Here is a 22070-nt window from a genome sequence, read left to right as displayed (position 1 = left end):
GCCAATTTAGTTGGACTGGACTTAATGAGAGGTTTTAGGTGCTGATAGACATCCTTCTGTTGGGCAGACACATGCTGACCCATGACTGGATTACTCGGTGCTCACCTTTGCCGGCCCGTCGCGGCAGGTGTCTCTCGTTGAGGTCCGGTCCAGGCTCTGACCCGTCGCAGTGTCCGTCCGGCCTCACACGCCTTCCTTTCAGGCGTCTCCTCTCGTTAGCAGCTGCACACGCTTTCCTTTCAAGCGTCTCGTTTGCAGCTCCTCAGGTCACTTCGTTTCAGCGACCGACTACACGTTCACAGAGAAGTCTCCTATATGCGGAAAAATCCCTTTTTGCCCCTCTAAAACGCGGGCGCCAATTTATAGGAGAAAGTTTCACGAAGGATGTCTGGACTTCAGGCGGCTCTCTTGAAAGCTGTTTATTGCGTAGGCGAAGTTACAGCACCTCAGGGAGTGGGTATCCAGAGCCAGCCCTACAGCTGCCAGCTCCAGCTGTAGGCATCCCTGAAGCCACTTTCTGTTCAAGTTACAAAGCATTATATACTTTTCTTTGCAGAGTATCTTAACACATAACAACACAATACCTTTACATTTGCCTATAGCCTATCATAACTACTACCATCACCATATTATAGTCATTATTATCCAATCACAAGAGTAAGTAAGTTACAATTTAAGCTTACAGTGGAAAATTCTCAGACCTTTCTTCTTCTTGCTACATCAACATTTCTTGTTTGCCTGCCATCTCTCTCTTTTTGACATGTTTTCTATTTACTTATGCTCTTCTTGAGACTTATTTACTTGGTGAAAAACATGTCTTTGTAGTCACATCCCTTTGTCCTACTCCTAGAAATCTCCTTCCAACTCATCTCCAACCTTTGCCTTCTCAGTTACTCAGCGATCACTGTTTCAGCAAAACATCTTTTATTCTATACCAAAACTTGCTTTCATTTCTACCTCATCCCCAGTTTCTACATTCACAGATCTTTCTGCCAAGCCTACATACCTGTGAAACTTTCTTACCAAACTTTCATCCTCCCCAACAGGAAAGGGAATGGGGGACTGGCTTGTGCAGAATTCACCTTTATGTGATTATGGGAGTATATGGCTCCTACCAGAACCTGCTGGAAGTAGAGAAGCACAGCCCCAAATCTCTGCACTGTGGGTGGAGTCACAGAACCTAAACTGGCACAAACTGGAACCCCAAAGTTAACCATGAGAGAACAGGCCAAAATAAAGATCACTGTCCCTATGGAAAGGCAAAAGGAATTGTTTGGGACTTGGATTGTCCCTTTAGGTGATGCTGGTTGCTGTGATTTATATAATTCCATCCATCTGACTGCCAGAATTTCCCAGCCCAGGGGTTTTGGCTCACACAGCAGCACAAAGATCGTTCTGTGTGGTGGCAAGATTTGGGTTTCAGTATCGGCTTTCCTAGTTTAGATGAATTATACCTATAGCCTTGACTTCCATGCTGAATTCTTCCTGGAATAGCCTCACAGTGCCTCATGGGGAGTATTCCTGTCCCCATGTGGAACTGCTGTTTAACACCAGCTTTGTCAGAAAAGGTCCCAAGGAAGATCAGTGGGATCAGGACAAAGACAGGTTTATATTCCATAGAATTTTCTATTTATAACCCTTGTCCCCCAGCCCCACTGATGTTCTTGTGGGGGTCTTGACCAAGTTCCCTGGAATTCAGCTGATTTTCACCCACCCTGAGGTCGAGCTCCAATGGGTGTTTTAAAGCAGGAGAAGGTGGTAGCTGGGCATGCTCCCAGCCCAGAAAGCTGATTTCATTTCAGAGCCTGAGGAGTGGCCTCTGGAAGTTCTTTTCCCTGAGGAAAGGGATGCACATACCCACCTGCAGGGCACCTCAAGTCTGACTTGCCTGTTAAAACCTTCCCTAAGGTTCTGCAGTTCTGGTTGGGTCCCTGAAAAACTCAAAGCTTGATCCAAACAAAACTGTATCAGACTTTAACCTTTTATTTTAAGGCATCTCCAAGGGCTGTTGCTTGGGATCTAATTTTTGTGAGGTAAGATTCCCTTGGCTTTAATAACTGCTCTTGCGTGATATCCTCAGGCTGGAAAGGAAGGGATTCAGACACACCTGCGTGAGTGTGTAGGAGCTCTGAGAGGTTAGCCCTGGGAATTGCTGACAGAGCTCCTCCTCAGAGACAATGTGCTGACATTCCCTAGTCCCAGCTGGTTTCTTGGGGTATTTTTGGGGTGCTGGTGGAGTCTGTCTGGGGTGAAGGATCTCAGGGTGCCTGTTCAGAGCAGCCCACCAAGGGCAGAGCTTTATCTGTGCCCATCCAAGCACTACCTGGGCATCCCAGTGCCCATCACTGTGTTCTCATCCCTGGGATGTGTGTTTCGCAGAGGAGACCCGACTGGGAGACAGCTCCATCTTGTGCCAGATGGAAGTGCTGGCCTGGCGCTGCTCCATCCCTGGCTCCCCCAAACTGTGCCACGAGTCCTGTAGCTGGAAGGCAGCACCTTCTCACTGCCCGGCCCACCTGGAACTGCTGGGAAGGAGTGGGACGTGGCACTGGTCCCAGGCGACCCGCCAAGGGCTCCAGTGGTGCCCGTGCCTGCGGTGCACCCCCAGGCTCAGCCGCTGCCTGGGAGCAGTTCTCCGGGACAGCCGCTTTCGGTAGCAGAAAAGGCCTAGTGGCACCTCCAGCCCCGAGCCCAAAGGCACTGGTGTTCCACACTGGAGAGGTGCTCCGGCCAGGAAGGCTTTCTGGCTGTTGGCTTTGCCACGCCATTCTCTGCCACAGCAGCAGCCTTGGCCGTCGCACTGCCCCGGCTGCGGCTCTGCTTCTGGTGCCAGCGGAGAACACAGTAGTGGAGGGTCCTGTGCTGGCCAGGACCTCTGGGAAGGGCAAGGAGCCTGTTGGGAAATGATGGCCTCTGAAGGCTGCCCTGCTGGGGGCTGGAAGGCTTGTGGAGGATAGCCGTGCAACAGGGCTGTGTGTGGCCCTCCGGTTGAGCTTCCCTGACCTCTGGACGCTGCGGAGCGTGCTGCGTGCCATGGGCAGGACACCGCAGGGTGCAGCTCATCCCCCGTAAACACAAGGACAGGAAGTGCTGGTTCGCTTTCTGTGGCTGCCAGCCTCCTCCTGCCCTGCGCTCCCTGGCCAGCTGGGACACAGAGAAAACAGTACAGCATTTTCAGTGGTCACAAATAAATGCATTTGAAGAGTTTTTACTATTACTGAATTCAGGTATTTTGGTTTGACAGAAAACCAAGACAAGACCACACAGGAGGTAATTCCATTTTAGTAGTCTCCAAATCTCCAATATGTGAAAGGAAAAATAACAGATAAGTGTGGCAGTGTACAGCCATTACCAATATAAGCAGTGTTAGTCGGCTTCTCAACATTGCTTTTTAGTATTTTATGGGAAAAACATTCAGCCTAAAACTTCTTATCCGTAAGCTATTGGGGGTTATAGGAGAGGGAACCTGACACTTAGTAAATTGCATAGGAACCACAGCTTAAAATTACTCGATGTCTTCTGGCCTCACAGGATGAGGCAGAGGTATAACTGATTTCTTCTCTGTATCTCTGGAAAGAGCTTTTCTCATATCTATAGCAAAAGGAAAAAATGTTGTTATAGTAACACAGTCGTACAAAGCCATATTAAGTGACTTCTCCATTAAAATAAGGTAATTTTGAATCAAGAAGATTTCCTAGAATCATATGACTACCTCAAGTTGGAAGGGACCTATAAGGATGCAACACCTTGCTCTGCACAGAACTACCTAAAACTATACTGTATGATTAGGAGCATTGTCCCGATATTCCTTGAACTTCGATGGGCTTGGTGTCATGACCATTTCCCTGGAGAGAGACCACTGCAGTTACCAACCACCCTCTCAGTGAAGAAGTTTCAAGTCCCTGTTACGGGAGGAAAGGAAGAAAGCACTGCCATTCCTTTGCGTTTACTCTTGTTTTGCAGTTGATTTTGCCAGAGATGCTACAAAATGCATAAATGGCAAGATTAAGTTTTGTAACTGATATAATCTTAAGTAGGAAAAGTTACCTAAAGGAGGATACAAAAATCCCACTAATCAGCTATCTGAAATTGTTTCATGTACCAAAAAAAAAAAAAAAAAAATACTCCTACAAACAAGCCCAGGAACCCTAAATGTGAGAATCGTTCCATTCAATTTGAGACAGAACAAGAACTTACCGTAAGCATCTTCATCTGGCTCCCCACTGCTAGCTGAGTAGTACTCTAAGACTGTCCGGTACACACTGTAGCCTAGTTGCTTATACATATTTACAGCAACCTGATTTGATACTCTCACAAAGAGATCGACAAAAAATCCACCCTTTCTTTAGCAGGGGAGGAAAAAAACAAACAAACAAATAAACAAAACCACAATAAGGAATCGTACGTCAATGTATTTCTAAATAACAACCCATAAATTGTAATCAAACCAAAGTGAGTCTGATGTAGTACACTAATCAAACATCTTTCACAATGTAATAACAGATACACTCCTTTACCAAGGGAAAATTCAAATATAGACACAAATTTCATTTTATTTTTGTCGCACGGCCCTTCTACACCAGTTAGTGAGTGCAGAAATTTGGACAGAAAGAACGGGACAAGATAAACACCCCCACAGGCCTAAATCCATATGATACGATTAAAAAAAAAAAATCCATGTTTTAGATTGCTTGGATTAGGAGGAGTGGAATCGGTCACAAAATCCAGTTGCCTAACAGGAGATAGCCCCTTAACTTCACAAGGCAAATTTTTTCAAAACATGGTACTATTTTCCAATTTTACCAACCGTAGTACGGTTACCCTACCAGAATCAGTTAAGGACATTTCCCAGTGGGTTCATCTGACACTAAATTAAATTTTCTCAGGTACAAGTAACCAAACACAGAATGGCAAGTAAGCTAAGATACTCTCTGCAGTACAAAATTTGTTCAAGATTGTGCCTGAGGGTATTGCACAAAGCCCACAATTACTGAACAAGTATGTTGGAGGCCCTACAGGAAACAGTGGTGACATTTCACAAAGCTCTTTTCCTGTCAAGAAATGTTCTTTTACACAGGATCTCTACTGGAATTCAGGCCACGTACTCCTCACTCTGGCAAGTTAGCTTTCAGAAAAACTGTGACATTTTAAACTGCTAAGCAACTTTCGTAACTCTTTTTCTCCAACTATGAGGAATTTCAGAAAATCAGAACACTACGTAAAGCCAAATTCTGCACGTAAACCAGGGACAGGTGTCTGTAGAAATATTACTTTAAAATATAAATTTAAACTAGACATACTACTCACTTTTCTGAAATTTCTTCCAGGAGCTCCATCAATTTAGCAGCCAAACCCAGACGTCGAAATTCTGGTGCAACAGAGAGAGCAGTAACATGTCCATGCCATTCTTCCCTAGCCACAGAGCCTTCGGCTTTGCCCATGACTGTGAACATACAGAGCGCATCAGCACAGCAGTGCCTCTGGAGTAATGCACTGCTCGCAGCCAGACGACTTCACAAGAGGAATACGCCATGGATAAGGGGTGTCTACCTTATCACTCTATGATTCGGCGGCCACTAAAAATGTCATTTTGCTCAAATATTACAACAGTTTCTTGAGTAGTGTAAAAAAAACACTGAACAAGTTTGCAGATTCTTGCTTGAGGTGGCTTCTAATGCAAATTTTAAGCAATTCTCATGAGTCTTTCCCTGAACCAAAATTTAAGATCTGACTAAAATAATGGAGGAGCAGAGGGCTAGAAGCTCAAAACTACCATTCCAGCAACTACTGGGGACTTCTGGAGATTATGGGGGAATAGAGCTTGGGAAGCTTCACCAATCTGGAAACAGAAAGCTAGGGCCCTGCAAACACGATGTGTCAAAGGGGAAAAAAAAAAGAAGTGGAGGTGGGGATGGTGTTTTGGGGAGCTTCCTTCTAGTTTCTCTCCTTTCCACACTGGGCCGATCCAATGTGAGTTTATTAATGAACATTCACACATCCACACTGTGCTTTTACAGGTATCACAGTCACTGCTAATAAGCAACTAGTGTGGTGGGTACAGAGAAATGTTCTGTATAGCACGCATACTTGCAGCTTTAGTATGTCAAATACTTTATTTCTCGGGTCCCTGCAAAAAACATTACTCTGCCCCACCCCACCTCCTGGCAGTTCTCTTTGGCATGATTTCTGAAAAACACAAATATTACACAGCAAATCAGCAAATGACATCCAGGCCCAAAGCTTTCCCTTAGAGGGCAATGCAAAACGCAAACCCAGCACTTTTACTGACTCTGTGTAGGGAGCGTAGGGGCTTAATTCCAGATTACAGAAACACCCATTCACCAAATACGGGTGGATGTTACCACAGCTGCGCTAGGAACATCAAACTGGAAGCTACTGCCGTGAGTCCTGCATAATACCCTAAGACATTTAAGAAACGGGAAGATGCAACGCAACGTTCCTCTTCCATGTTGGATATTTGGTAAACGCGAAGAGTAAGAAAAGCTCCCGCGTCACAATCCCCGAAATAGGCAACGAAGGGAGACGTTACCGCCGGAACACCCGGCACTCACTGTAACCCATCAGCTCCCCGCCGGGCGCCTCGGCGACGATGAAATACTCGGGCCAGTGGGCGAGGTACTGCAAGTAGAACGGAATCCCGTACTGGGCGCTCGGTTAAGGAGCCAACTGCGGCCGCCACGGCTGCGCCGCCCGCGCCCGGCCCCGCGCCCCTGCCCCGCCGGGAAGGATACGGTCTCGGTCAGCGGGTCCAGGTTGCTGTGGGGGAAGAGAGAGCGGCGCTCACCACGGGGTCGGCCCGCTCGGCCGGCGGGGCGCCCCGAGGACCCCGCGGGGTGGGGAAGCGCGCAGGGGCTCGGGGGCAGGGAGAGGGGACAGCCGGTGCTCACATGTTGTTGAATCGGAAGAGATCGTCGCACGTGAAGGCGCGGAGCGTTGTCATGATGATGGTGATCACGACGATGACGGCGAGGGTGACGGTGATGACGCTGCCCCGGAAGCGCTCCCGCGCCCAAGGGGCACTTTCGCCACGGAAAGCCGGGAGACGGGGCACCCCCACCCCCTACACAGCCCTGCCCCGCCCCGTAGAACTAGCCCGGCCCCATCTCGCCCCAGTCCTGTCCCGCCCCGCAGAACCGCCCTGGCCCGGCCCGGCCCGGCCCCGCCCCCGCCTCGCGGACCCACCCCGGCCTGGCCCCCGCCTGAGAGCTGCTGCAGCGGGCCGTGCGGAGCCGGGGGCGGCGCGGGATCCCTGACCGAGAGCAGCGGGCGGGCGGCCGGCAAGGCTGAGCCGGCCCGTAGTGGCGGGAGGCGCGCTGGGGCGGGGCCCAGCGGGGCCGCAGTAGCAGGAGCGCTCTGAGCTTGTGCAGCTCCACCCCGAGCGCACACACACACTGCACGTAACGCGACATGACCACACGCGGGAAAAACAACTCTGCATCTGGAAAGACGCCGCCGGACGAGGCCGGACACAGGCTGGAACTGCCGTGCCCAGCACATGCTCCTCTCAAGAGGAAAGAATCCCCCACTGGCTCTCAGCACCAAAACATGACTGATCCTGAACACCCCTCACCACTACACTGACTTAAGCAGCTCGCCCGTCCCACTTTGCAGTCTCTCCACCCCACCCCCTCAGATCATTGGCCCTTCAACTTCGCTTTCAGAGGGCTGCGTGTCAGAATCCATCCTCAAGAAGGACCTCATCAATTTAACTGGGATGCTGCTGCAATCAGCAAGCAGGTCCCTCTTAATCATTTGCAAAAACATGGGGCTGGAGGTCATGCCAGCCAACATTGACCTCTTCCACAGAAATACCGTCCTCAGTAGTGCACAATACTCCAGTCACTTGTTCTACAGCATCTCCTGTGGCACCCAGAAAAACAAAGAAACAAGATGTCAGCTATGCCCATAAGCATTCACCTACTCCACACAACCCGCTGTGCCATTCCTCTCACCTCCATCAGTGTAATTCAAATGCTCAGCTATTTCTGAACAAAGTTACCTCTGCAAGGGACCCAGATCACTCTCCAGTTACTCTGAAGAAAGGTTTGCTCCAAAGTTTGAGGCTATACTGTGGGTTTGATTTTTGTCTTCAAAAATTCTGCATGAGATACAGTGCATGGAGTTTGGGTACATGTTTTGGGAAAATGAAGGATGTCTTCCTTAACCTGGAATATGGAATCAGGAGATGCTGGCAAGGCTACACCTGACAGAGTGTAGCAATTGGAGATCCGTCAGAGTTCTGATAATTTAAGGGTCAACATTTTGGTAGGAAGAAGTTGATTCAAGGTCTGTAGTTACGGTGCAACAGTGATGTGGGATTTCAGAGCTGCTGGAAGCAGGAAGAGACTATGCTTTTCAGGATGGTGGTGGAGGTGTGAGGGGGGATATGAAACTTGGGAAAAGGAATAGACCATTTCAAGGCTGATTCTTGGTCCTTTGCGGTGTTAGCGAATGTATAGCTTCATAATACTCTCCCACTTGAGGCATTCTTTTCCTGCAGAACTACAAGAATGATATGATGACACACCCTTAAGAGGAGAAAAAGCTCAACCATTCCCTTGACTGCCGTGACTAAGACACTCTCTCCAGTCACCCTGGACTTTGGGCTGTTTTGCTGTACTCATGATAAAGCCTTTACTGCTGAGGTGCTCAAAGGCACTCCTGTTACTGAAGTTGGTTCAAAAGCCGGTCATGGCTACAGCGGTCTTACTCTTATCAAATTAATTCCCAGTATTGTAGCCTAAACCAGTATTTCCTATTCAGTGAGTTTGGGTTTTTATTTTAAATGACTGACTACACATCAATATATAGTTCTGCTAGTATGAAAACTGTGCAGGCCAAATCTTGGGTGGCTATCTCTGCTGAGTGAAGAACAGGTAAAACAACTTTAGGCCTTACTTAAGCATAAGTACAGAGATTATCAAAGACTTTCTCCCTTTCACAATTACCTTTTACTGTATATTACAAGTGGAATACCATTCAGTCTCAGCTACGATGTGTGGAATGTAGATTAAAAGGCAATTTTAGCACTCCTATGTAGACAAAGAGGATTTCACCCTTCAGAGAACAAGTATTTTCCACAGCTATTTTTATTTTCAATTACACCATAATCGAGCGTTGACAATTAGTGTCTTAAAAGCTACAAAAGCAGGATTTCAACCCAGCAAGAAATTTAGAATCAACTTTAAATTCAATTACAAGTCACTGTCCTACAGGGACCTTCTCTAGAATGTTTAATGTTAGCAAGTTTCACTATACATACTCAAGGTATGCTGTATTTCAAGTATCAGTGGAATTTTGTCTACGGGACTCATCAATAAATGAAGACATTCACATATTTAGAAGAATCATAATTGTGGTTTTACTGGTATCAATTACTGTGAGAAAAAGCACCTGTTTCTCAATATAGAAAAGTGATGGCAAACGTGAACAGGAAGAATTAAATACTTAAGTGTGTGGTATTTAAGTGCATGGCTTAGGTAAAATTTTGTTGGTTGTTGTTTTTTTGGGTTTTTTTGGTTTTTTTTTTACTATTCTTTTAAAGTGCTTTGCATGATCTACCATCAAAAGAGGCCTGTGTGAAGGCCAGTACTGGCATGGCTGATATTACAGGAAAAGAAAAGTTAAGCATTCACACAGTCAAACTTTAATATGAATATTATATTTAAAAAAAAAAAAAGCGCCAAGGCCCACACATTTAGATACAGATTAGAAATGTTTCTAGGTATCTTAGAATACAACCAAAGAACATGTTACACTCAGGTCAGGAGAACCAGCCTGTTCTGATACAATTTATAAACTGACAAAATCCACAGCAAAGCAATTGCTTTACTTCCATAATGTAAACACATCTGAAAGAAAAATATGCTGACAGTTTCGCAGATGAGATTATAAATCAGTAAAACCAGAGCAACTGGTCATGTAAACTAAACCTTTTGTCTCTACAAGGCTTAGCTTACAAGCTCAGGCTGTACATTTATTCTTCGAAGGACATCTTCTGGCATACAAAAGACAGGATTGACAGCCTTAATTTGTTCTTCTCCTAGTAAAGATAGTCCAGCAATTCCAAATAAGGTGTGAAATGGATCAACCTGGGAGAAAAAAGAAAGCTTGTGTTTGTTCCCAGAAGTTAATCAGTTTTTCACTTGTATGGAACGAAACTTTTGTTTGCCAGCAGGAGACTGAAAATCTCCATGGCTGGGGAAGACAATACAACTGAACAAACTTTCATTTGTGCTAACATGTGTTGACAGGCAAGACAATATCCATAGCAGGCTTTTACAATACTACAATTTACTCAGGAATGCTTATCAATTATCTGCTGCTAAGACGATTTTCAACTCTGAGTTAGACAGACAGCACTCACATGTGTCTATTAGCATGTGATATCACAGAGTGGTAGAAGCGAAGATAATTAACACTTTAAAAGTAAACTGGATCATCTACAGGTACCACTTCCATAAATTCCCCATTTGTTCTTCAGAAACATCATAATGCGCTTTAATGGTCTCCAAATACAGAGCTATGCTGTAAAACCTTGAGAGGGAAGCCGCAACCTATTTTGCTAGAAAACCTCCCAGAACTATAAATAAAAAACACCCCTCCCAACCTCTACTGCTAAAACCACGTGACCACCACCTCCTCCCAAACGAACAGATGTAAAAACAACCCAAACAGAAAATCCCCCAAAACAACAAGGTCTGTTAGGAATGAGTTTCTGCAGGAACAAAGCAAAAACCTGGGCATCAGCATTTCTACAGGAGTAGAAATTTCTACACTTCAGCAATTGAAGACAGGTAAAAATCATACAAAATGACTGCTAATATAATACAGAAAAATTCTCCCAAAGGTGCTCTCATTAGATATAGGGAAAAGGCTCTGCAGAGCTGCTCTTTAAGAAGACACAAATATTTCAGTATTTAAAGCCAGAAAAACATTTAGACTAAGTGCTGGGCTTTTCTTGGAGAATGCTGAAAAGGGAAAACGTCTTCCTGTAAGTGCCTTAGAAATACAAAACTCTTCATATCTTAAGAACACAAAAACACTTTCCAAATGACAGATAGGAGTTAACAGATTTCTCCCCCAACTGGGAACAAAGTAGTGGTTTACAAAAAAATAGAAAGTTACTTTATTTTTTAATGCATTTCTGGAGAAGGGAGCAGACACGGGCAGCCACAATAAAAACGGCTAATACCTCCCCAGACTGTTAACAAATAAGCCAAGTGTTCTATAGGAATTGCAATGAAGTCTCATAATACCTTTTATTTTATCTGTCCAGCACTCTTGGAAGATACGAACTTTATCTGCCATTTCACTGGGACAATCTCAATTACTTCCAGTTGAGATCAGAGAGAACAGACCGGCTAAACGGTAACTGCTCTCTCAACAAGCAAAAAATCCATACCACCAGCCTCTTGACGATGTTATCACAAAAGCTTCTTCCTCCCTCATCTAGAAAAATGCCAGCTAGAAGATGTATTCAGTAGCTGGAGTGGCAAAGAATGAAAATTAATGTATAGGGATTCTTAATAAAAACTTATGATTTATTTAGAACAGACAAAACCACCAAGAGAGTTGAAGACTACTTCAACTGCACCAGACTTTAGCTTGCAGATCATGTCACAAAACAAAATAATAAACCCAAAAAACCCACCATCAAAGGCAGTGTTTTTACATAGATCTTCCAAATGCTCTTGTGAGAAATGGTCCGTGTTGCATGTGTTACGGGAACCAAACCAGATTTTGTAAGGAATGGCAACTGACTTCACTGGGTCATACAAGTGCATTGTACAGTATGTGCTCCCCAAGCATGCCTTCAATGGCAGTTCTACCCTCTTCTTCCTTCAGAGTAAACTGCAGCCTCTGCAAAACCCACCTGAACCGTGAGTTGAGTGAGTTACACTCAAACAAAAGCTGAAATTTCCTGCTGAAATTTTCACGTGTATTTTATTTAGAAAAAATATTACTTACCATATCTCCTGGTCTGTCAGCAAACCCTCCAGTCTCCTCATCCTGGCAAGCCAAAATAAAGCAGCGCAGTTTCTCTCTGTCAATCCACTGTATCCTACCAATCATCTTCAAAGAAGCAAGCACCCACCACGAATAACATACGTCAGGTAACTGGCAAGCAGAGAGGCAGATTAATATTTGATTTTGTTTTAAACCTAACATTGCAAATTTTACTGCTAATTCTGCACATTACCAGGTGTGCTGTCATAATACTGTTGCAGAGACACAACATTTAAGAATGTCTCTGGAGTAAATGAGTTTCTTGACAAGAGTCTCCTTTCAGCAGGCTTCTGTTTTCAGGAAGGGAAACTTCCTGAAAACTTCTTCCCTTCTTCAAGAAACAAGACCACAAGAATGTGATTTTTAAAGACTTCACCTTCTGTGAGAGAGGCTGAAAAACCACAGCGCTTTTTTCAGAAGGAAATACAAAGAAGTTCATATCAACTATTTGTATTTTTGGGGGGAGGGGGCAGCAGGGGAATCTGTTAGTTGTGACTACCCATTTGCCACAGATTATTCTAGGTTCCTAGTGTGATGTGGAACACTATGACACTCGGGATTTATATCCAGTAAAACAGTAAGTTTTATACAAATCCTATAGAAAAGATCCTTCCCGAAGTCAGAAAATATTAAAGACCCAGTTTAACAGGATAATGGTTCAAGCGGTCACCAAGACATCCTTCAGTATGTGTACTTCGCTATACTGAGGACTCAAACAAAGCATAGCTAAGGACTGTGTGACAAGTGCTAGTATCAAAATAAAGAATCAAGATGAAGGACTGACTTCTTTGAAAAGGTTACTAAATACTTTATAGAAGTCCTGACATTTTGCAGAAGTAGTTCAGCTTTAGAAAAAACAATCGCTACTGAGGTTTGAACAAGGAAAAGCAGCCACACAATACCTTCTCTGGTCGTCCGTTGAGACCTCCAGAAGGTAACTGACGTTCACAAAGCCACCAACCCAGCAAGTCAACATTTACTTGATGCAGCTGGTCTGTTATAGCCAGAAATCCTGTGCAACAATAGATCTAAAATTACAGACATAAATTTTTTGTGTATTTAAAAACTAAGTATAGTTTAGCAGACTAAAAGCAGGAAGATCTCAAAGCAGCAATACGGTCACGTAAACAATGCAAAATAAGCGCGCACACATATCAACTTTTAGTTTCAATGACTTTTCCTTCAGAAAAGTATGTTATTGTTACAGTTGCTTTTGTACAAAAGTACCAGTAACACAATTAATTTACATAGCAGTAGTATTTTACTAATGTAAGACACTAATAAAAGGTGTGGAAAGTGATCCTAGGAGATCTGACAGAGCCATATAATGTTATTTTAAAAACACAGATTCTCAAGTCACAGTAGTCAAACTGACTGCTGCAGGCTGGATATGGCCTTTATCAAAATTCTGTGTTCAGTCTATGGTTTGTTCCCGTACCTGCCTTTTACCCTAATGCTTGCAGAGAGTAAACTAAAGACCAAATGAATTCCCCAGCAGAAACAGGCTAACCCAGATCATTAACTACCTTGGCAATTCCACATATATTCAGTCATGTCACGCTTACTTTCAAAGTGCCATATAATACATCTGCATTGATTAATCCCCTTTTAATAATTAACTTAAAAATTAATAGTTTTTTTCTGGGAGATAACATTTACAGTGCAAGAGCATACTTCGGTCACATTTCACGTGGTCACTAAGAAAGCAGTGAAGCACAAAAAGCCAAGAATCATCAAATCACTAAAGTTGGAAAAGACCTCTAAAATCATCAAGTCCAACCTTTAACCTCGTAGCACCTAATACTACTAAACTGTATCACAAAGTTCCACATCTACTCATTTTTTGAACACTTCCAGGGATGGAGACTCCACCACTTTCCTAGGGAGCCTGTTCGAATGCTTAACCATTCCTCAGTGAAGAAATTTTTCCCAATATCCAACCTGAATCTCCTGCAGTGCAACTTGAGGCCATTTTCCCTTGTCCTGTTACTAACTGAGTGGGAGAAGAGGCCAACCCCCACCTTGCCACAACCTCCTTTCAGGTAGTTGTACAACAGCGAAGTCTCTCCTGAACCTTCTTTTCTCAGGACTAAACACTCCAGTACCCTCAAGCTGCTCCTCACAGGCCTTATGTTCCAGACCCTTCCCCAGCTCTATTACCCTTCTCTAGACATGCTCCAGCACCATCGTGTTCTTTTTGAAGTGACAGGCCCAAAACTGCCCTCAGGATTGGAGGTGCCCCAGCGATGGCCAGCACAGGGGATGGCAACTGCCCTGGTCTAGTGGCCACGCTGTGGCTGGTACAGCCGAGGTGCCACTGGCCTTCTTGCCCACCTGGGCACACCTGGGCTGATGTTCAGCTCCTGTCGACCAGCACTCCTAGGTCCTTTGCTGCTGGACAGCTTTCCAGCCACTCTTCCCCAAACCTGGAGCATTCCAGGGGGTTGTTGTGACACAAGTGCAGCACCCGGCACTTGGCCTTGTTGAACATCACACAGTTGGCGGTGGCCGATGGATCCAGCCTGTCCAGACTCCTCTGCAGAGCCTTCTGCCCTCACATGAATCAACACTCTCACACAAACTGGTCCTTCCTGTGAACTTACTGAGGATGCACTTGATTTCTTTGTCCAGACCACTGACGAGGGTATCAAACAGGACTGGCCCCAAAACTGAGCCCTGGAATATTCCACTCGCGACCCTTCGCCAACTGGATTTAACATCATTCCCCACTGCTCTCTGGGTCTGGCCACACAGCCCATTTTTCACCCAACTGCACCTGTCCAAGCCATGGGCTGCAGCTTCTCCGGGAGAATACTGTGGGAAAGTGTGTCAAAGGCTTTACTCAGGTCTAGGTAGACATATCCACTGCCTTTCTCTCGTCCACTAGGCAGGTTGCCCAGTCATAAAAGGAGATCAGGTTTGGCAACATTCCCAGGAAACTACTGAACTTCCATGGAGGTGAAAGAGATAGCTTTTTAAGGAGTATGTGAATAAGCACAACAGAGCTAATCCTCACAGGAAATGCCAGCTGCAACCAGAGTAGGGTTCAGCTATTGAACCGACTTCCTTGAACACTAGAATATGGTCCAGCCATTTAGACTATATGGGCAATGCTACTGTACATAAAACTATAAGGTAAGTACATGTAACAGATTTAACTTTTTTTTCCTGATTTTAAACAAAGAAGGGGCAGGAAACCCAACACTTGCCAACAAAACGCCTCCAGTATTTTCATGTGATGAGGTGAATCCTGACTATGGCATTACTCACCATAATTATGCAAAATAAACAGGTAACTGCAACAGCATTCAAAGTTGATTTTTTTCACACATTCAGGCTAAGTGCAATAAACTCTTCCACGAAAAGAAATAAATATAGGAAAGGTAAATTTAAAATTTAAATTATTTAAATTATTTAAATTTCCTGTCAAGATTGTCTTCCTCATGAGATCCCTTAATTTGTTCTAATTATACTACTGCATTTTCTTCTCAAGTAGATTTTACTGAGCATTTTTCAGAATTCACTGTCACCAGTAACACTAGTAACTAGTGACTAGAGCTGATAAATATTCCCATTACTAAGTTAGGTATGTCATCTTAAAACTGACTCTCCTCAAAAAGTTAAGTAATGCTTGACAGGATTCTTGGTTCATTTTTATTTGGGTTCATTGACTGATAAATCTCAAACATGCTATACGACTGATCTTTATGTCTCATTATGATCTGTGTCAGAAACAGTGATAAATCTTGTCCACTGTCCCTTGATACCCATCTCAAATTCTCTAAAAATCCACAGGCTAGCAACTTCAACATTACTATGCAAAGACTGAAATACAGTCCTAAAAGTTATTCCATTATGATCTTTTTTTCTACCTAGACTAAACTCTTGAGTCTTGACCCACCTTCTCAGATTAGGTTCCATATCTGTTCATTTATTTTAACTGAGACACTAGAATCAGGCATTTGGGAAACAAGAGGTACATCACCTGTCATCACTGATACGTGTTTATAGGCAGCATGTGATGCTTGCTAATTGAAAATATTTCCCTACAAAGAGAAACTCACCTGTCCTGCATGTGATTCAGAACCGGGTCTACAACCAAATCCTCCATCAAAGTTCATACAGGACAAAACGAATTCTACTGCTTTTCCCACATCAATAGCATCCAGCTTTCCCTGCAAGTCAGAAAATAACTAATGCACTTGATATTCTACCAAACTCATCTTCTACAGAAACTTCAGCAGTACCAAAGAGCAGTACCAATCGCTTCCCTACTTGTGCAAGTGATGGTTTAGGACTTACTTACCAGAAGTGCAAGAGTTGCTGCAGCGCAGAAAGAGAACCTTGTATCTATTTCTCCTATAATGTAGGGGGTAAGGAATGACATAAAGATTATTTTTTCAACAAACATACATTTAAATCACTACTGTAAGTATGGAACAAAATGTGAAAATCCTAGGTTCTACACAGAAAAACAAAAATCAGCTAAAAAAAATTCCCCCCATACAATTTAATTTTCCAACTTACCAATTATTCCCCCAGTAATTTAGAAAACGTACCTTACTATTTAAGTGATGTTTTAGTATGCATAAAAGTCAACAACTCATTTAGAGCTGGACAGCTACATATCCAAATCAATTCAACTAGCGGTAATTTACAAAAAACTGTATAATTTTGGATTTTATCTGTAGTCCTCTACAGATCACTGCAGAGCAACGGAAATAATGCAAAAATAATCAGACAACTCTTTCTCTCCCTTAAATCCAGGCAAAAGTAGAAGCCATTTCTTGTTTTACAGGAAAACTAATTAAAAGTTACAAGGTTTCTTTTGCATATTTGTACCTGGAAGAAAAACCAAAGCTCCTACACCTGTAACAGAATGATTGCTTGTCAAGTCCAATATAACTCTTGTAGCACAAACTCCAAGCAATTAATACTTGAAGTCACAATTTTAAATTGAACTGAGCTGCAAACATTCATTCTTTTGGTCAAACTTACTCAAGACTTCTCTTCTTAAGAAATTCACCAGCTGAAACACTTAAACCAAAAATCTGCTGCTTTGTCCTACATCAGGTATTGCACTCCTTCAGCTGCACCTCTCAGAAATAATGCCAAGCCATTGTGCAATCAGTACACTTGTGACAATACTTCAACAAAAAGGATGCAGCAAGCTATGAACCAATTTAACGCATAGCATATAATCTACCTTTACAGTAGCATACATATACTGGTAAGATCTCAATTGCTGAATTTTACCCAGACAAGAACATGAGTGATATGCAATAGATTTTATTAAAATTTAGGTCTTCCATGGTGATAAATACTTTTAGAGTGACTAAATATTTACGCCACAGCTTAAAAATGCCATGTTTGTTCATAAAGAATTTGTATGCAGAAACAAAATTAGTATTAACAGAAGTTCATGAGTATAAACACAGTTTTTCTCGCTCCCACAGTGAAAAATCCTTTCACAGTTGACATGGATATGGATCATTACTGACTACCATCAAATACCAAGTATAAAATGTTCCTTATGAAACAGCGTCTCTAGTATATCCAAGTACTGTTAAGTTACAAATGCCCAAAAGTTTTCTTCTTTAAGAACTGGACACTTTATTCTAATACAAGAATGGAACTGAAGTTTAGAATATTTATGAAAGGAATGAAACATAATTCTGTCCTTCACAAACCCTTCTTTTTCATGACTCAGAAAATACAAGTGTTCACATACAATACATATACAAAAAGACCATCAAAGGAAACTTAAGTTTACAGACTTACACAAGTCAACCTAGACACTACATTTAAAAGAACTAAAAATTACCCCATTCGTCTCCAGCAAATGATCCGTCTTCTTTTTGCAAGCTCTGTATATATTCAACAATTTTATTTACATCAACTACATGGAGACTATCATATAAGATAAGAATCTGGGGGGGAAAAAATGACACAGTAACAATTAAAGAGAAGCAAAATTTAATTTTTTTTTTTTTAACCAAAAAAATAGTGGATTTATAAAAGATGTGATTTAATTCACTCTGAATACTATTTGGTATGGTTTATTAAAAAAACCCTTTTTTTCACTTTAGTAGTTAATCTACAGTAGTTAACTGTAGATTACCTCTATCTAAAAACTTTAAGAAATTCTCAAAGGAAAATACAGACAATTCAAACTGGAACTCTTTCACGCTTTGTTACTTTCCAATGTTGAGGTCTCCTTTCAAAAGCATAACCAGGTTTATTCGTTTTATCTTAGCAATACGTAGAACAAAGATTTGATTATTGTTAATATTGTAACGGGACAATGACATCTTAGAGGTGCCAATTTTTTGTTTTGCACTGCGGCTACTTGGATATGTGTCTGTTAAGCTGCTAGTTACCAATTCCACTTACAGTGCAAACTTGTCAACAAGTATTAATTTCAAATTATTGGATTTTTATTTACATTCACTTTTAAAATATAACTATAGAACCAAAATGCAACAATTTAAGAAAAAGTATGAACAATATGATTATACACCAAATATACAGTGAATATATTCTGGAAGAAAAAATAAAGGTTATAGTAGGGAATACAATTTTCCAAACCAGCACTGATTTAAACCAGCAAACCTGTAGGACACAATGTCGTGTGAAAATAACAATACTGTTTCTGCGCCTCATCTGACTTCATGTTTTTACTTCCAACTTGCATAATAGGTAAAGAGTAATTAGGAATTTATTATTTACAACCAAATGAAAAAAAAAATCCCAGTTGAAACTAAGCAATATTATAGTGCCAATCCTGAAAAACACTGGACATTAAGACTTTAAACCTCGTTAGCTGGAATCTTTCAATTGTTAGATAAAATTTAAGTCTTACGGAAAATTCCAAAAAAAGAATGTACGACTCCAACAGAAAATATATTATCACAGCATGCACCTTAAATGCAAATCTGAACAAATTACTATTAACTGTGATCACAAGAACATATGACCAGACCCTTTAAACATCCTGGATATGTGGATAGGACTAAACAATTTGTTCACTAACACCATGCATACTCAGTATGATATGCTGGTTAAGTTTACCACAAAAATTTTACATCAGCATTTGCGAACACTTTTTCAGTCTGCACAACTAGAGCTTAATTCAGTTAACATGAAAACATCTCCTGGTAATATCAAGTATATACTTAAGAACTAACATCTCTAATACGTTAAGTAACGACCTCAAATTGTACCCCCTTATACTGAACTAGAATTTGTGAAAGGAGTTGGATTGGACAGTTTGGAAAAGTTCAGACATCACAGCCTAAAGAAACTTTAGTTTCCTGGGTATTCAGAGTAATTCCAGTGCTAAAGTGGTAATAAAAATCAACCTTAGAGTATTCTGTCCTACCTAAGGGGTTCAAACCCAGTATCTTAAATCTAGCATCGTTTCTGCCTAAAAAACTATTCCATATTATTTATTTGTAATGCCATTAAAATACTTCATCCACAAGATTGAATGAGAGAGGCGTGCTGCAAGCAATCAAGTGAATTGTTTGGAAGCGTTTGAGCCTTTTCGGTACTATTTCACACAACGGTTTGCACGAGCAGAACAAACCAAAACAAAAACTAGAACAAAACAAGGGCACAAGCAATAGTGAGAAAATAAAGTCTATAGTGGAGATTAGTTGCACTGAAAAAATAAGATTGAGAGTTACTTCTTATCAGGGGGAGTGTATGCACCAAATAAATAAATAAAATGCTCAACAGACTAGTATCATTTTTAAATTATACTCCCTAAAAAAACCCAGATAAAAATAAAATCAAAATTTTGCTCTTATTCCGGTCATACGTATCTTTCACCTCAATGTACGCTAAGAAGAATTTAAAAAATCAAAAATTATCTATAAAATGTTCTGGAAAAACCTGTAGCCAAGGAGTATTTCACGATAACTTACAAAATTGCTAACAGAATGCAGTAGCCATTGACTGACCATTTAAAGTAAAACATTCCCAAATACGACAACTTTTAGAAAGTGATACAGATAATCCTAAAGTTTTGTCCATTCGATTTTTTTAATAAGATAATGAAATAATTTTTGCCATGGGCTTCCAACAGTAACTGGTTCACAAATCTGCAATCATCAAAGTCTTACTCACAAACACGTTTTTCTAAAACTACCCTACTGCACTTACCTGGACAGCACTGAGGGTATACAGAAGATGAGGATCATGGCCTATGCTGGCACTTATTCCACCACATTCATGTTGACATGATTTAATGAATGACAGAATTTCTTCTTTGTTCATTCGGTGCAGTTGCCCCATGAGATCCATTGCTGTCAGTCCCCAGTACACACCACTCATCCTCAAATACTCCGACATACAGTATTCCTAAACAGTACATTATTTTAGCTCTTGATCAGATAAGCACACCATCAATACAGATCAATGAAAATACATTAGTTAACTTTGACAGTTTCTAGTTAGTCAACCATCTTCCATCCGTTTAGCAACTATGCATCAGCCGCTCACAGATATTCTGTACATCATGCACATGTGTATATACACACATATATACAGGAAAATGCACACGTATATACCTACACACACCACCCTCCCTTCCTGTATTTTTCTAGTTCAAAGCATCAAGCTCATCAAATTAGGCACAAACAAGTAGTTGGGCGCCAATTCACTTCAGAACGCTTATTATCTTGGCATTCAAAGAACCCCTCAAATTGCCACCCCAACTAGTCCCAAAAAACAACAAGTCTGTTATTTCCAAGTGCCGAAACTCTCACAATCTGGAGTTGCACCAGGAAGTAAAATTTTAGATTGAATTCTCTTACATTGATTACATCACTTACACTACATAAACGTTATTTTTTTATATGCAGTACAATCAAAAGCAACAGTGCTCGGCGTGCTTTTGTGAACAATAAAGATAACCGCAACTTTTCTTCACATAAGCAGTTATTGACAACTTTCACCTACTGGAAGCAGAATCCCATTGTTGTGGACTACATCCAATCACGACTATAAAATTGATATTAGTTGTCCCATCAAAAGAATAACATGCAAATGCAACTCTACTTGTGCATTCTAGTGGATGAAGAAGCTAGTAGGTTTTTTCTCAGGTCTCAGAGTAATTATAGAGCTAAAATGATAATCTTCAAATTTATACTCAGATAATACATGCCAAAACTCATCACAGACCTAGCGAAATTAACAAATACATCTTTATTTTATACTTTGGATTGCGGGGTAAAAAACAATTAGCTTGTCAACATTAATCTAATCCTTAACTCTGAGCCAATAAATAAAAGCTATTATTACTCTCTGTAACAAACTGATACCTACATAATCATCTTTCTTTGTTCCATATGAAGCTATATAGTCCGCATGTTTTTCTGAAAGTAATGTGCTTGGGGCATCGGGTTTTATTATAACATCCTTTTGCGGTGTCCCCTGTAAAAAGCACCAACAAGTCAGTTGCAATGTCAGGACAAAATGCTTTAGCAACTTGGCATAATTTAGTCAACACCGGTGACCGTGACTCTGGGAAAAAACATCCCTCCAAGTCTTCTGAGCCTAGGTCAGGCTGCGTATCTCACGCCATCCCTGTTCAGCCTGGCTAAACCTTTCCCCGGGAAAGGCTGCGAACCAAACCTTGCAATAAATCTAAGAAAGAACCCCAGCTCGCCAGGAATAACCTGAAGCGCCGGACGCAGGAGCCCTTTCCCGGGCCCGGCCCTGCCGCCCAATGCCCCCCCGGCCCCGCGGGGCCCGGACCAGCCCGCGCCTCCCGGGGCCGCTGCGCAGCTGCAGAGGCGAGCGCCACACCGTCCGCCCGAGCGGACCCAGCGGTCCCCCAAAGCCCATACGCCGCGCGCTACAAAACAACGCCTTCCCACAGGCGAGAGAGCCGCAACACGCCGCGGGCCCCGATACCCACCATGTTCACGGCACGCACAGGAAGAGGCAAAGCGGAAGGCAGCGGAAGGCAGCGGAAGGCAGCGGCCGGCGCGGCCTCGCTGTCCCCGCCCCGGACCCGCTCGGGCCCCGCCCGC

General features: G+C 42.4%; 2 protein-coding genes across 2 annotated transcripts; both read right to left on the bottom strand.

Annotated features, from left to right (window-relative positions):
- Window positions 1-3264: 3264 nt before the first annotated feature.
- Window positions 3265-7067, bottom strand: NAA20 (N-alpha-acetyltransferase 20, NatB catalytic subunit). The gene is made up of 6 exons (XM_082287622.1): window positions 6909-7067; window positions 6753-6777; window positions 6573-6663; window positions 5308-5443; window positions 4198-4343; window positions 3265-3591 (listed from the first exon to the last, which is right to left on the bottom strand). The coding sequence occupies exons 1-6, from the start codon at window positions 6959-6961 to the stop codon at window positions 3506-3508; spliced, it is 537 nt and encodes a 178-aa protein (XP_082143748.1). The 5' UTR covers window positions 6962-7067; the 3' UTR covers window positions 3265-3505.
- Window positions 7068-9831: 2764 nt separating this feature from the next.
- Window positions 9832-22063, bottom strand: RABGGTB (Rab geranylgeranyltransferase subunit beta). The gene is made up of 9 exons (XM_082287157.1): window positions 21956-22063; window positions 21361-21468; window positions 20197-20394; window positions 17855-17960; window positions 16337-16389; window positions 16095-16205; window positions 12933-13058; window positions 11992-12141; window positions 9832-10112 (listed from the first exon to the last, which is right to left on the bottom strand). Exons 1-9 carry the CDS (start codon window positions 21956-21958, stop codon window positions 9972-9974), a joined length of 996 nt encoding a protein of 331 aa, XP_082143283.1. The 5' UTR covers window positions 21959-22063; the 3' UTR covers window positions 9832-9971.
- Between the last annotated feature and the right edge of the window lie 7 nt (window positions 22064-22070).

The sequence above is a fragment of the Coloeus monedula genome, assembly GCF_965178545.1.
Source record: "Coloeus monedula genome assembly, chromosome: 9".
Classification (NCBI taxonomy): domain Eukaryota; kingdom Metazoa; phylum Chordata; class Aves; order Passeriformes; family Corvidae; genus Coloeus; species Coloeus monedula.
Note: the sequence above shows the minus strand (reverse complement) of the source record. Positions and strands in the feature narration are given on the sequence as shown.

Excerpts from the sequence above, each read along its gene's own strand:
- RABGGTB (XM_082287157.1), bottom strand. Across the intron at positions 16,390-17,854 it reads ATTTGCTGGAGACGAATGGG|GAGAAATAGATACAAGGTTC; the intron begins GTAATTTTTAGT and ends CCTACATTATAG. Across the intron at positions 13,059-16,094 it reads CTGAATCACATGCAGGACAG|ATCTATTGTTGCACAGGATT; the intron begins GTGAGTTTCTCT and ends CTGTAATTTTAG.
- NAA20 (XM_082287622.1), bottom strand. The coding sequence starts at position 6,961 with ATGACAACGCTCCGCGCCTTCACGTGCGACGATCTCTTCCGATTCAAC. Across the intron at positions 6,664-6,752 it reads TGGACCCGCTGACCGAGACC|TACGGGATTCCGTTCTACTT; the intron begins GTATCCTTCCCG and ends CCGAGCGCCCAG. Across the intron at positions 5,444-6,572 it reads CGGGGAGCTGATGGGTTACA|TCATGGGCAAAGCCGAAGGC; the intron begins GTGAGTGCCGGG and ends GTATGTTCACAG.